Source organism: Caloenas nicobarica, chromosome 1 (assembly GCF_036013445.1).
Source record: "Caloenas nicobarica isolate bCalNic1 chromosome 1, bCalNic1.hap1, whole genome shotgun sequence".
NCBI lineage: Eukaryota > Metazoa > Chordata > Aves > Columbiformes > Columbidae > Caloenas > Caloenas nicobarica.
The window spans coordinates 208167656-208182215 of NC_088245.1; the positions used below are offsets into that span (position 1 = coordinate 208167656).

The window sequence follows — 14560 nt, forward strand, 5'->3', positions numbered from 1 at the left end:
TTGCCTTCAAGGTTCAGACATGATTCATTTTGTCTCTGCACAGAAGCATTGGGAATATCTGCCTGCTTCCTGAGATAAGTTTTAAACATATCCAGCCAGTGAAGTGAAAACAGAAAAAATACAGTTATCACTGCTTTTCCTAAGTTTTAGCCAGCTGCCAAAGGCAGATCTCGATCATTACTGATCCTGTAATGCCATCTGGTGGCATTTGGGGGAAAAAAAAAAATTATATATATATTAAAACAAATTTCACTCATCCACGGTGGTCAAGGTCTATCACAGCGAGCAGGCAGAAAGGTTATGGGATTCATCCAAACCCTGTAGGCTGACTCTGGGGCTATATATATCTCCAGTGCGTCACCCAAAGGCAACATATATCCTTAGGTTTGTTGGGTGTAACTCATGGATTTGCAGTCTACTTAAGGTATTTCTATAGGTACCTTCCCGAAGGTGAGTGTACACATCTCAAGCGATCAACACTTTGCCATATTCACAGCACAGGCATGAATTAGGGAAGAGCTGTGATCCTCCTCTCCCACATGGGATACTGAGGCTTAAAAAAATCGAACACCTTGCCTGAGGTCACAAAGACAGACAACAGCAAAATCAGAGGATTAAATCCAGATCATCAAGGTTTAAATCACTTACTGTGCTTCCTGCCTGAAAGAAATGTAACCAAGCCCGGGTTAATTAGAAACATTGGCTTTGAGGGTACTGTTTGTTCTTGGTAAATCAGATTTGCCATGTTTTGAGGAACAAACGGAAAAACTATTGCAGTAGGGAAATTGTTTCTGGGGGATGAGACAAGAAAGAATAAACAGAGAGAAACAGACCTACTTTGCACAGCCCTTATAAAATTAAGGTGTCTGGGACCCTTCTCCAGACAATGGTCTAAGGTTAATCAGCTCTAAAAGTAGCCTGTGCATGAAAATTATTTCATTTGAATACGGAAAAATGGATTCATAATAGTTATTTGTAGCTAAATAGGTCAGCAGTGCCTGACTTGGTGATTGCCTGGGGATATGCATGCAGACTAATTTAGTAATCATTTCCATCCCCCTCTGCTCAATGAACAAATAAACTACTCTTGCATGACGAGTAAGTGCTGCAGCAACACTGGTCACTTTAATTAGAACTTATGGAAAATATTGCTATGAAACACACAAAAATCAGAGTTAAAAATTCAACCGTGGCAGTAGCCGACAGTGGTAAACATAGCTCTACTTTAAAATAATGGAAAATGGATTTTTAAATTTGCGTCTAAGTTGCTGGATTTCTGAATACTATATACTGTGAAAGGCTTTGATCTCATAGTTCTCTTTTAGTCAGCCTTCTTTTGCTGCATCTAGCTAAAGAAAAATAAATTGCATAATTGCCTTGAAAAAATTTCCATTTCTATTCTTCAGGTTTCTTGTCTGTGTTCTTCTTGGCACAGGCCTTTGCCACCTTTATCTCTTCATGTTAATAATCTTACAAGAGTCTATTTTGATTTTCTAGCAGTTTCCTAAAAACTTTCTACTCAGGAATCTCTTTAAGGCACCTAAACATTTTTTACTTGTCCTTTCTCAATTGTTCTTAAAGCATTTTCAAGAAATAGAGCTAGATAAAATATACTATTTTGATCCTCACAACTTCGGGTTACTACATCCCTTTGGTGCTAACTCATCGGATTTTCACACACCAAAACTTTGACATATGGAGGGCAAATGCACTTTTCACAGGATGGGCCAGTGGCCACGAAACTCCAAAGCAATGTAGGAAAACCAGTTCCAGCTTCCTCCTGAAGGCATTTAAACATTGACCAGGGATGTGCCACATAACCGTGCACCAAACCATCCAGGCTACAGCCATGCCCTGCCCTTGCTGCCAACCGAGGGACAGCAAAGACGACAGCAGGAGTGTGACATGGCAGCCTGGTGGGTCTGTCACTCATCTGGGATGAATAATTCCTGTGTTTCAGTTCTTTGCTTTAAGGCTGTTTATATACTTTGCATGAAACAGCCACAACTGTATCAATTTGGGCTAGTGAATGGATATTTAACTACATTTTCAGGGTTTTCATTGTCATTCAAAATCCTTTACGTTCAGATTGTTTCAGTCAGATGTTCAATTACTTGACAGGGCCTAAAACATAAATGCTTTGGTTTTTAAATGTGTGCAAGAAATATGTACATGAAAGAAAAATTAGAAGAGATGTTTTTGAGACTAAGTATGCAAAATACAACCTCAGGCTACAAAGCCTTTTATCCTCTAAAATTTGAAAATTAATTTCAGAGTGATCATCAAATTCATTAGAGGCACAGAGATAATTAACATAACCTAAATAATCTACTTTTTGTATTGGGCCATTTGCAAAGCAGTTTAGTGCACACTAGATGGCACCCGTAGTCTAGATTATTTCAATCTACTGCCTTTTCTCAAAGCTGAAATTGGGAAGTAGCTTTGAATGCAGCAGTGCAGTTTGGGCAAAGTGGAATTGGATGATGGGCTAAACTGGCAGATGCTGAGGTCTGTACTGTGTTTAGGTCTTCTCAGTGGTGTTGCCATACTGTAAAAAGCATTAAGCAGGGAAAAGTCTCACTCTGAGCTAATGTATAATAGTGGTTCAGACCTATCATTCTGGGCCACTTGTGTACCTGGATACCTGGGCAAACAGGGCATATTGGGGAGAAATATTTCTCACTATGCAAGTGCAGTGAGATGAAGCACTGAGACACCCCCTCCGTGCTCCTGAAGATTGGGAAAAGATCCCCTTCTGCCTGAGAAAAGTAGGAAGCCAAGGGAATGGCAGGAAGATGTGCCAGGGGAGGTTCAGGTTGGACATGAGGAAAAGGTTCTTCCCCCAGAGGGTGCTGGACACTGGAACAGGCTCCCCAGGGAGGTGTCCCGGCCCCAGGCCTGACAGTGTTCAAGAAGAGACTGGACAACGGCCTCAGACACACGGTGTGACCTGTGGGGTTGTCCTGTGCAGGGACACGAGTTGGACTCGATCATCCTGGTGGGTCCCTTCCAACTCAGGACATTCTATGATTCTGTGAACCTTCCATCACTACTGACAGCTTAATGCACCTGTGGCTCCCTTCATACCTGGATCGAAGCCTGAGCTGGATGGTACAGAACTATATGATCTAAAAAGTTCTGGACATAGATAAACAGTGAAAAGCACCAGAAATTACCTCATCCTAAGTGCGGCCAGAGTGGAAATTTGTTGACTAAAGCCAATGATGTGGCAACCCTATAAATAGCGATGCTAAAGTGAGACACTTCATGCTCTCCGGGGTTGCAGAGGGCTGTGACCAGAATCTCCTTATGGGGACACCTGAAAGGCCTGACTGTGAAAACTCAATAATTGTCTGCTGATGGTTCCATGAGGATCCAAAGACCTCGCTCAGCACAGTCTGCTGTCACAGTTAAGATTTCTCGAGATCCAACAAGTGCTCATTGAGAATGAAGCACTAAAAGAGAGTAGATTCACTGAACTCGAGAGGGGAATGTTAGCAATTGGTATACCTACATATATATTAGACATATATTCACATATCCATGGATTAATGTAGTGTGTGTGTATGATTTATAACCCTGTATGCGTGTTTTATTGCCATATTTACATATGTGTTTACATGTATATTATTTGATTTATTTCTTTTGTAAGCATAGTGTGACCCTGCCATCGTCAAATCTTTAATTAAGTTGCTGTAGTGTTTATAACAAATTTCATTGAATTGTTTTAAATAATTTTGTTAATCACCTGTTGATTAAGAGTTATTAGAAATCATATATTAAACTTTCATCCACCTCAATAAATCTCAAATGGCAGCTTAACCAAAATAGTGTTATAAATCCATTCCATGACAGCTAAGCATTAACAGAAGCAATAAAACCCAAGAGCAAATAAACAAAATATTCAGTGATAAACTGTTTCCATTTTGGATTTCACAGCATGGAACCCAAAAGGAGTTATTTGAGTGTCCCTTGCAATATAGACAAAGAACAAGTTGGTCAGCAAAGCCCGATGCAAATACTTACAGACAAAATTTGATCTCCTCTCTGCAGTTCTCCACTGAGATCGGCAGGCCCGCCTGCTAGGATGAAAGACACGAAAATGCCTTCCCCATCTTCTCCTCCCACAATGTTAAAACCAAGTCCTGTGGAGCCCTTGTGCAGGATGATTTTTCGAGGCTCTCTGTATAGAAACAAAACGATAATGTTTATCCATTCAACACTCTGCGTGTGTATGCATTTTTCAAGGCGTCTTAAGCACACTAAATTTTGTTTAAGCCACAATGGCCTATAATTGCCTAAAGAAACCATTTAACAAATGAGATAAATCTGTTAAGTGGAGAATATACAAGGTAGGAATTAACCAGCATTTTTTTTCTTTTTTTTTTTTTTTGTCCTCATGGTTGAATCCAAACAGCTCTATTAATTTCAGCCTACTGGAGTCATCTTCACTAATTTAAGTGATGGATTTATTAGAAAGAAAACCCAAAACACTGAAGATATTTTATTATCTAATTTATAGTCATACTATATATACAAGTAGAATCCATCTTCACATGCTACCTTTTTTATTTTAAGTTCTAGTCTTTCTTTTTAAACAAATGAACAAACTAAAATTTCAAAACTCTAGGCAAAGTGATGGCAAGTCTGTTTGATGCTGACAGATTTGAAGCAAGTAACATTTGTATGATCAAGCTAATAGAGCAGAAACTCACGAAAAACTCTGGTTTGATATTATCAGGAGCTTGTAATTGTAAAGTCACACAGCAGCTTTCATAGAATCACAAACTCATAAAAACATAGAATAGTTTGGGTTGGAAGGGACCTTAAAGATCATCTAGTCCCAACCTCCCTGCCATGAGCAGGGACACCTTCCACTAGACCAGGTTGCTCAAAGCCCCGTCCAACCTGGCCTTGAACACTTCCAGGGATGGGGCAACCACAGCTTCTCTGGGCAGCCTGTTCCAGCGCCTCACCACCATCACAGGGAAGAATTTCTTCCTTCTATCTCATCTAAATCTCTCCTCCTTCAGTTTAAAGTCATTACACCTTATTCTGTCTGTACATGCCCTTGTAAAAAGTCCCTCTCCAGCTTTCTTTTAGGTCCCTGTTAGATACTGGAAGGCTGCTACAAGGTGTCCCCAGAGCCTTCTCTTCTCCAGGCTCAACAACCCCAACTCTCTCAGTCTGTCTTCAGAGGAGAGGTGTTCCAGCCCTCTGATCATTTTTGTGGCCTCCTCTGGACTCATTCCAACAGGTCCATGTCCTTCCTATGTCGGGGGCCCCAGAGGTCTATGCAGCGCTGCAGGTGGGGTCTCATGAAAGCAGAGTAGCGGGGGAGAATCACTTCCCTTGACCTGCTGGCTGTGCTTCTTTTGATGCAGCCTAGGATACCGTTGGCTTTCTGGGCTGCAAGTGCACGTTGTTGGTCTTGTTGAGCTTCTCATCAACCAACATCCCCAAGTCCTTCTCCTCTGGGCTGTTCTAAATCCATTCTCCTCCCAGTCTGTATTTGTGCTTGGGATTTCCCTGACCCATGTGCAGGACCTTGCACTTGGCCTTGTTGAACTTCATGAGGTTTGCACAGGCCCATGTCTCCAGCCTGTCAAGATCCTTCTGGATGAAATCCCTTCCCACCAGCGTGTTGACCACACCATACAGCTTGGTGTCATCAGCAAACTTGCTGAGGGTGCACTCGATCCACTTGTCCATGTTGCTGACAAAGATGTTAAACAGTGCCGGACCCAATACCAACCCCCAAGGAATGTCACTCGTCACTGGTCTCCACTTGGACATTGAGCTGTTGACCACAAGTTTTTGAGTGCGATTATCCAGCCGATTCCTTATTCACTGATTGGTCCATCTGTCAAATCCGTGTCTCTCCAATTTAGAGACAAGGATGTCGTGCACGACAGTGTCCAATGCTTTTGCACAAGTCCGGGTAGATGAAGTCAATCATCAGTGAACCAGTCGAGCTTTTGTCTTACTGGTTTAGAAAATTGTTCATTATGATGGGAATCACTAAATAATAACAGCTACATCTCATATAGCAATTTCATCTCTAAATCAAAAATGGGCCCTCAAAGGGTGTAAACATAATAACATGCATTTTACTGATGGGAAAACTTACGTCCAAAAAGAGATTACTTTCCTAAGCAATCAAAGTAACACCCTTGAGAAAGTGTCCCAGGTATTCCAATTCCCCATCTCTACACTACATACCAGGCCTCAGATTTGTCTCTGCCGTAGATACACAAGCCCATACAAGCATATATACGTACACACAGATCACATTTATTGGTACTTACTCAATTTCAAATCCCTCTAACAATTTACTTTTCAGAATAAGTTGTAAATGCTCTTATATTAGTAAGTGTAAATCTTAAGACCAGCCCTGCAAACACTCACAAACACCTACACTTACATACTTGTGACTCCTCACAGACAAATAGGATGTGCTTCTAATTCACAATTTTTACAAAAAAAATTTACCAGCAAAGTGACAATTGGAAACATGCACACACAACACCTACAGAAACATGCTCCACAATGATTACTGTCAAAAAGGTCTAATATTTCCTGGGTAATATATGACAGTTCTACATCATACAAATGTTTTTTTCATTTCCATTTGGTTTTTAGAGAAAATTAAAAAAGGGGAGAGATAAAACTGATTAATCTAGGGATGTATTATTTGATGTGAGTTAAGTCTTACAGCTGCATACATGGGGACTGAACCTTTACATGTTAATTCCAAAATCAGTAGGTGTTTGTTCACCTTTGCCCAGTGCTAATGTTCAGACAGTATCCCCAGCTTGATCATGACCTTTAAATAACATCTCAACTTTCTGAAACCCAAGCTTAATATTTTTGAAAGAAAAAAACTAAAGCAAATTGTTATCTTTTTAAAGGTGATTGTAACCTTTAGTGGAAGTATTAGCCCTACTCCATATGGTTCTCCATCTTGTAATGTTTTCTTAACATTTTGTAGTCAGAAAACAACCTTCTAAAAATACAACTGTGAGAAAAAGACGTATTGTCCTGAGTTCCTATATTCTTGAAGTATTTTTAACTGACCAGGACATAAAGGGGGTTTTCTTTTCTTTTGGATCATTGCTGTTGATTTGCCTTGTAGCAATGCTTTTAGGACCTTCTTAAACATAAGAAGACCTTCTTAAACATAAACATATGCACGTAAGACATAACGCAATCCAGATCTAAGAAGTCTAAACAGGTTTTTAATTAGGAAAGGTGGCCTTGGGGTTGGAGCAGAACTAGGGCAGGGAAGGATGGATTCCTTCCCCAGCTTAGCCCGCGCTCTGCTGAGTGATCTTGGCAAGTCATTTGTTCTTCCAGCTTCAGTTTCCTCATCCACAAAATGACACGGTGACACTTGTCATCTTCGCATCCTACAGATCAAAAACACTTTGCAAGGGCTGAGCTACTGCCATTTTTATTTACCTGAGTATTCAGGAAAAAGAGGCAGTAAAGTCAAATGCATTTGCATGCTCAGCTGGCAAGAAATCAGAAGAGCTCTTGTTCTCAATGAAACTTGAATATTTCCACATGACAGGCAGCTTGGATCATAAAGTTGAAAGCCAGTGCTATGGGCAAAACTAGGTCAACACAACTGGGTATCCACTGCATAGTAAGCTGTGTAGCTCAAAAAAAAATGTTGGCCCAGTTATTAATCCCTGTCTCTGGTGAAGTCAGCAGATTTATGTCTAAAATGCTGTCAGTGCTGTTTTGTAATTTTGGCCTGTGGACAGCAAAATTCACATTCTGCTCCTGCATAATTATGTTCAGAGGAAGCTGAGACAATAACAGGGAAATGTCACAAGCCGTGATTAGAACACAATGGGTTTTGGTTCCTGCTCTGTAGCCTAATCAGGTCATTTTGGTCATGACTCAAATTTGGCTGTATAAAGACTGACAAGCCATTAAATGTCTTCATATTTCTTTCATGTCTGAATATCCTGCAGGATCTGAAAGGTGGATTCAATTGTCATCATTGTAGATATAACCTTTAGCCACAACAATATTGCAAAAACTAGAGGAAGTAGAAGGTATACGCTGATTCACCACAACATAATAAATGACCAAGATTTTTTCAAATATATAATGGTTTACACTTGCATAGTGTAATTAGTATGAAAAGGGAAAAGGAAAAGAAATAACTTATGATGATAATAAAGCGTCGTAGCATGTTACGAAGTTATTTCTTAAGTAAACAAACTACAATGCCAGCCACTAACCAGATGACCTCTTAAGAGCAATGCAGAAATAAGTTATTAATATCTGTCAATGCTTCAGCCACAGTTGAAGAAAAGGCTAGTTTTGATAAAGCTAAAGATGAGGATGTTACATATTTATTCATCTGGTATAAAAGTTTATAGTCATCTCTTTTAATATGATGGTTAAGGAGATCTAAGGACAGGTGCTCCAATTTTCCTTGAATATTTGGGAAGCAACATAAGGCCTTTATTAAAATTCTTAACGAATGTAATTCTAACACACATGAAAGAACTCCAGGCAGAATGCAGATAAATGTGGTAAAGGAGGTAGTGGAATCAAACACTTAAAGGTGATATGGTGATGGGAAAGTAAGAAGTGAAAGTAACTTAAATGTGAATGATGTTTTCTTGCAGTAAATACACTCAGTAAAAATGTGTAGTTCTCTCCAGAATAAAGCAACTGAGGCGAAGGTAATTCGGGGTGACTTATTTTAAAAGCTCAGTGGTTTTTCTTGGAGGCAATAGGTGGCACTCTGTAGCTACCTGGTAAAAAGGAACAGTCTAACATCCAGATTCTCTGAAATGCATCCTCCTGCCTCCAGCTTTAACTACTTATCCCATTTACAATTTCTTCTCTGATAAATACGGCTGAAGGTAAGTTTCTAGGTGCTAACAAAGCGCACTAGCACTTTAATTCTGTGTGTGCATGTTTTATGCCCTCCTGCAGCTTTGTACCAAATACAAACAGAGAAGAACAGCAGGGGAAATCAAGCAGGAATTAGAAAGGAGTGCGAGATGAAAATATTCCTGGACTGACAGAAGGCAGCAAAAGGGGAAAAAAAAAAGCAAAGGAAAAGAGAGAACAGGATGAAGGGAGACAGTGCATCTGTAAAGGAAAAGAGGGAAGGAATTTAAAAGGCAGAGCAAGAAGAAAGGAAGATTTACTATAATAGAGCCAGGAGCAAAGGAGCAAATAAAGTGCTGCAATCCACACAAATTTACAGGCTCAGAAATCAATGGGAGAATCAATTTGTATGGACTTGGTTACTTGCTTCAGGGAATGCATCAGATCAGATTCTGTAAAGCACATTATAAATTGCAGGCCTGATGTAAGAGCAAAGTATTATTAAATTAATATTTGAAACCAATAAGTAGTAACAAATCAGAGTGGGTGAAATTTTGACACTGAAGGAAATTTCTCCTGTCATAAAAAACGTGATTAACAAAAATAAATCAAAAAAGTGAGACATATTTCCTCCTTAATTTTTTTCATTGTGTTTGGTTTATTTGTTCATTATCTTGAAAACAGCTAAGTGTTCTATTTGCTACATTTGTACTGAATATTTGTTTTGTTCAGTTTACTCTTTTACAATAAGAAAATGGTAAGACAAAAAAAAATCCCTATCACTCTTTCATAGATTGTGAATCCATAGTAATTATAGATTTAATTCAAGACATTAAAAACTGGCCTGATAAAGGAAGGGGGAAAGCTTTCTGAAAACAACTAATTTTTATAATAATCACCTGAAAGAAAATCCATTTTTAATTTGCTTATTTTGTGCTGTGGGCTACATTAAAGAATACAGTCAATTTTAGTGTGCATCTCACACTGACACAGCTCTGTCTCTGTTTCTTTTGCACCATCTATAAAATTGAGGTGTTGATTTTGTACTTTTTGGAACATCAACAGAAACATTAAGCACACTGGATGCTCTCGAATATCAGGCCCTGGAGAGGGTGTCACATCCCCTGTGCAAAGCACTACACCCATATAATGCAACAAAAACCATCGAAGTGACTTAAAGTAGCAAAGAGCAGGAAGGAAAATTGAAGTAGAGAGAAACTGTATTAGTTGTTTAAAAAGTCACGCATCAGTAGTACATCAGGGAGAAAAAATCCCCAAATCTAAGGGCTGAAAGCACCTTTTTCTTGAGCAGTGTGGTGGTTGGTTCTGACAATGCACTGCGTGAGCATTGAGCTGTGTCTGCTTAGAGTCAGTTGGCTAATTAAGCCATTTATTTTTGAGTACAATACTTCTAGTTTTCCTCTGAAGCTTCAAAGAATGTTGATAAGTAACTGCATGTTTCTTTCAGGCAGCCAAAGGGAGTTTATACTGGAAGGACCTAAAACGGGTAAATAGACTGAGCGTTCTTCACAGCATTTAGCACAGAAAGCTAGGATGGACAGAGAATGTGCCAGTGTGGATGATGTTTTAAAATGCGATTGATCACACAAGAGAGAATTTGAAGTCCTAAGTGCCTGGGTGCCTGGAACACGCACACACACCTTTTCAAAAGACATCAAAGTTCAGGCAAAACCAAACTTATTCGGCTTATTTAAATTTTCTTTAATACCTTCCACAATTCTGCTTCACAACGATTTAGAGAAAAATCTGTCCGTGGTGCTCTCATCTATTGTTTTATTGCAATATCACCTTGGCTTTTACTTTTCCCCTTGTTAGTTCCCCCTTAGGCCTGGCAAAATCTTTCCATCATGATATGAAACAGCATTACCCCTCGCTTTCCTCCCCAGCCCTCCCTCTGATCTGCCTTTGCTGTGACATTTCTAAAACACCACGTCCTGCGGTGGTGGGGACCTGGCAGAGCCTCCTTCCTCCAGTCCCCAGCCCTCACCGCCGCAGAGCACCACTGTTACCCCGTGGGGTCTGATCCCTGATCTGTGACTTCTTTAATTATTATTTTCATGTTTTCAATTATGATTGAAAGTAACAAAAATACAGAAACCTTCTCCGTATCTATTGCTGTCATCTTAAGCATCACAGTCCAGAGGGGTAACTTTGTCTTAAACTGAGACACTGTTCTGGTCACGTGCAGAACATTCATTTCACATATATATTTCATATAATTGGTTAGTGACTTATTATTTTATTATACTAAACATTGATATACTAAGAATTCAGCCTTTAATGCAATGTTTATTTATCACATCACATAGAAAAATATAATTTTGCTTTATACAGTTACCCATTCTTCTTGAAGCAAGTATTTTATCTGTTTATTTGACTATGTTTTCATTGGCATTTCTTGTTGATGGAATGTTGGCATTAATTGTAGAAGCAATACTTTATCCTAACTTTAATAGTGACTACATTTTTACTGCATTTATTCTGCAAACATCATGTCTAACTTGTCACAGACTTTGAAGTATGTTTAATATGAGAGAGCCTACTGGGACCCAGGCTTCAACCTGACTGATGCATGCATGAGGGCACTGGCTCATACATGTGCAACTGTGTTTTGTGGGAGCCCCTCTGGACTTCAACAGTCTTTCATTTTGCCTTTTGTAGAGAAATTAAAGCCTGCACACCAGGCAGTGTTTTCTGCTTGCAGATGGCGAGATGGAATTGGCATACGGGAATAATCTCTTATTCAAAAAGTGAAACTGGTCTGTATTTTTACCACGATGCCTGACATTTACTTTAAATGCACAGGAGTACATCTCCTAGATTTGAGAAATCTTACTAATTTCTAGAGCGACAATGTAGGACAGTTAATATGCTCTTTAACTTTGAAAGGGAGATGATTATTCATTTATGCTTTGTCTCAACATAAGCACTTGTCTCTGTTCCCTGATCCAGGAGGTGCATTATTTACATGATAATAATCAAAATAAGTCCTGAAAACTGCATCTGTTCCACCTGCTATCCCCAGCACAGGCAGCTCCATACCAGAAAGGTTGCTTTGCATCCTGCTTTTAATAACTATAGGTTTCATATTATCATAGAATAATAAAATCATTCCAGTTGGAAGAGACCCTGAAGATCACCAAGCCCAACCGCTAACCTAACACTGGCACTAAACCATGTCTCTGAGAACCTCACCTACATGTCTTTTAAATCCCTCCAGGGATGGTGACTCCACCACTGCCCTGGGCAGCCTGTTCCAATGCCTGACAACACTTTCTGTGAAGAAATTATTCCTAATATTTAATCTAAATCTCCACTGGTGCAACTTGAGGCCATTTCCTCATGTCCTATCACTTGTTACTTGGGAGAAGAGACCAACCCCCTCCACGCTCCAACCTCCTTTCAGGCAGTTGCAGACAGCGATCAGCTCTCCCCTCAGCTCCTGTTCTCCAGGCTGAACAGCCCCAGCTCCCTCAGCCGCTCCCATCACACTTGTGCTCCAGCCCCTCACCAGCTCCGTTCCCTTCTCTGAACTCGCTCCAGCACCTCAAGGTCTTTCTTGTCATGAGGGGCCCAAAACTGACCCCAGGATTCGAGGTTGGGCCTCACCAGTGCCCGGTACAGGGGACGGTCACTGCCCTGGGCCTGCTGGCCACACTATTCCTGATACAAGCCAGGATGAAACCACTTTCCTATAAACTCTTACTTAAAGTATTCAATGGCTCTACTTACAAGGAATGCTCCAGCTTTTTGGTTTGTTAGCAAAGCTGGATGAGATGGAAATGTTGACAGGCAACCGCATTGCACTGTCAGGAGACAGAAAGTGTTCAAAGGGCCAGAGAACACCTAAAAATAGCAATGCCTCTGAGCCATCTTTCGAAATATCCATACACAGTCCGTTAGTAGCAAGCATCCAGAATTACTTTTATGAGACGCTCTTGAAACACGAAACAGTCTGTAATATCTGTCCTGTACAGAATAAAAATTCTTACCCTTAGTCATGGTTCAAATGCTGTTTATTTACATATAAATATTTATATATATTTGAGATATCCAGTGACGTTGATAAATTTATTTAAAATTTCCATAAAAACACTCTTGATCAAATAAGTTGAAATCCCAGTTTCTAAGCAGCTCAGCAGAAGAGATTACTGGTAGCATATAAAATACAATTTAGTCTGAATGTCAAGTGCAGAGAGAATATCAATTATACACCACTAACGATATAGCTTCATGCAGGATTTCCAAATAACAGGTTTTAGTTTTCATGCAATATTTTTCCTATTTTGGATACTCACAGTTAAAATGGTTCATTAAAACTCCGACCAACAATATTGTCAAACCCAACAGTGATAGTTTTCTAGTTTTTAACCCATGCAAATAAATCATTAGGGAAGTTACTAATTAGACCACACTAACAATGACATCAACTGCCAGTGAAGTTCATGATTTTATACATATAATCGATCTGTTCATGTCATGTACAGTTATTAAACTATGAAGAATATATGGCTTGAATATAAAGAAAATATAATCTTTAAAGACATCTTGGTTTTTTTTCACCTTGCTACTCACTTTTTTTTACTGTGTATGAAGTCCACAAAAGCCCTTCTTTAAAAAAAAAATGTTTTCACATATTAATCCATTCCCTAAATGAAGAAAAAAAATTTCTATTCTAGACAGCTCAATTATCTCATATTCAACAGGGTGGAAAGCAATAAATGCCAGCAAATGCAATTCCTCTTGTATTTTTTTAACCCTTCACAGGACGCAATAATTATATTATTTCAGTGACTACACAGCCAGTCACAGTCCCAGAGCCAGCATGCAGGCCATTAATCTCGGTGTGCACCAGGGATGCCTTGCCAATAAAGCAGCTATTTACAAAGTGCCTCTCAAAAGCAATATGATGAGTCACCTAAATACAGGACTCTACTTATGGAAACCCGGTTCCTAAAAGAGAAAAATAACTTTGTTTTGACCTCAAAGTGTATTAGTTATAAACATACTTAGCAACGTGGACTTCACAAAAACATTAGAGTAAATTGAGCCATAACATAATGAAATATTTAGGGCTGAGCTGATTACTTATTTTTGCTCAGCGGTATAATAGGCTAACAGCCCCACTTTCCTATGTGAAATGAAATATGACTCAGTGTAAGTTGATTAGTAATAATTACAAGCCAGATATTCTCTACCCCCTGAACAGCAGGAGACCTGTAATATCAATTGCAGATTTCCTGCGCTCTAGTGATTCACACACAATATATGCAAGTTGTCTGTGTTGCCAGTACAGATTCTGCAATTTATCTAAAAATTCACGTATACAGATTGGTTTCCAAATTTCAATAGGAGTTTAAACCTGTAGGATACTTCCCTAATTGTGGAGTCCAGTAGGCCAAGTCAGAGACATCATAATATAATTTCTTTCCTTAAATCTCAATTTAGCAAATTATTTCTTTCATTTTTCCTTTTTTTTTTTTCCAATCCAATCATCATTTTGATTGGTAAGCTTGTTCTTGAAGCTCAGGTTTATTTCGAATATCAATTTATTCATGAAGTGATTTGAGGAAAAGACGGGGCAATTTATGACGGCTCTCTATTGCTTAGAGAGAGAAAGAAATCCAAAAAGAGGGTGTTTAACCACTGCGACTGGTTGCCCAGAGCTTGTGCAATCTCC

The 14560-nt window shown here is 39.3% G+C and overlaps 1 protein-coding gene across 5 annotated transcripts in view; it reads right to left on the reverse strand.

The window, feature by feature from the left end:
• DLG2 (discs large MAGUK scaffold protein 2) overlaps positions 1-14560 on the reverse strand; it is a 770443-nt gene that overhangs the window by 220919 nt on the left and 534964 nt on the right. For all 5 annotated transcript variants that reach the window (XM_065626935.1, XM_065626939.1, XM_065626938.1 and 2 more), the window contains one exon: positions 4027-4183. In XM_065626935.1, coding sequence (XP_065483007.1) covers positions 4027-4183 — 157 coding nt within the window. The remainder of the gene's footprint in view (positions 1-4026; positions 4184-14560) is intronic.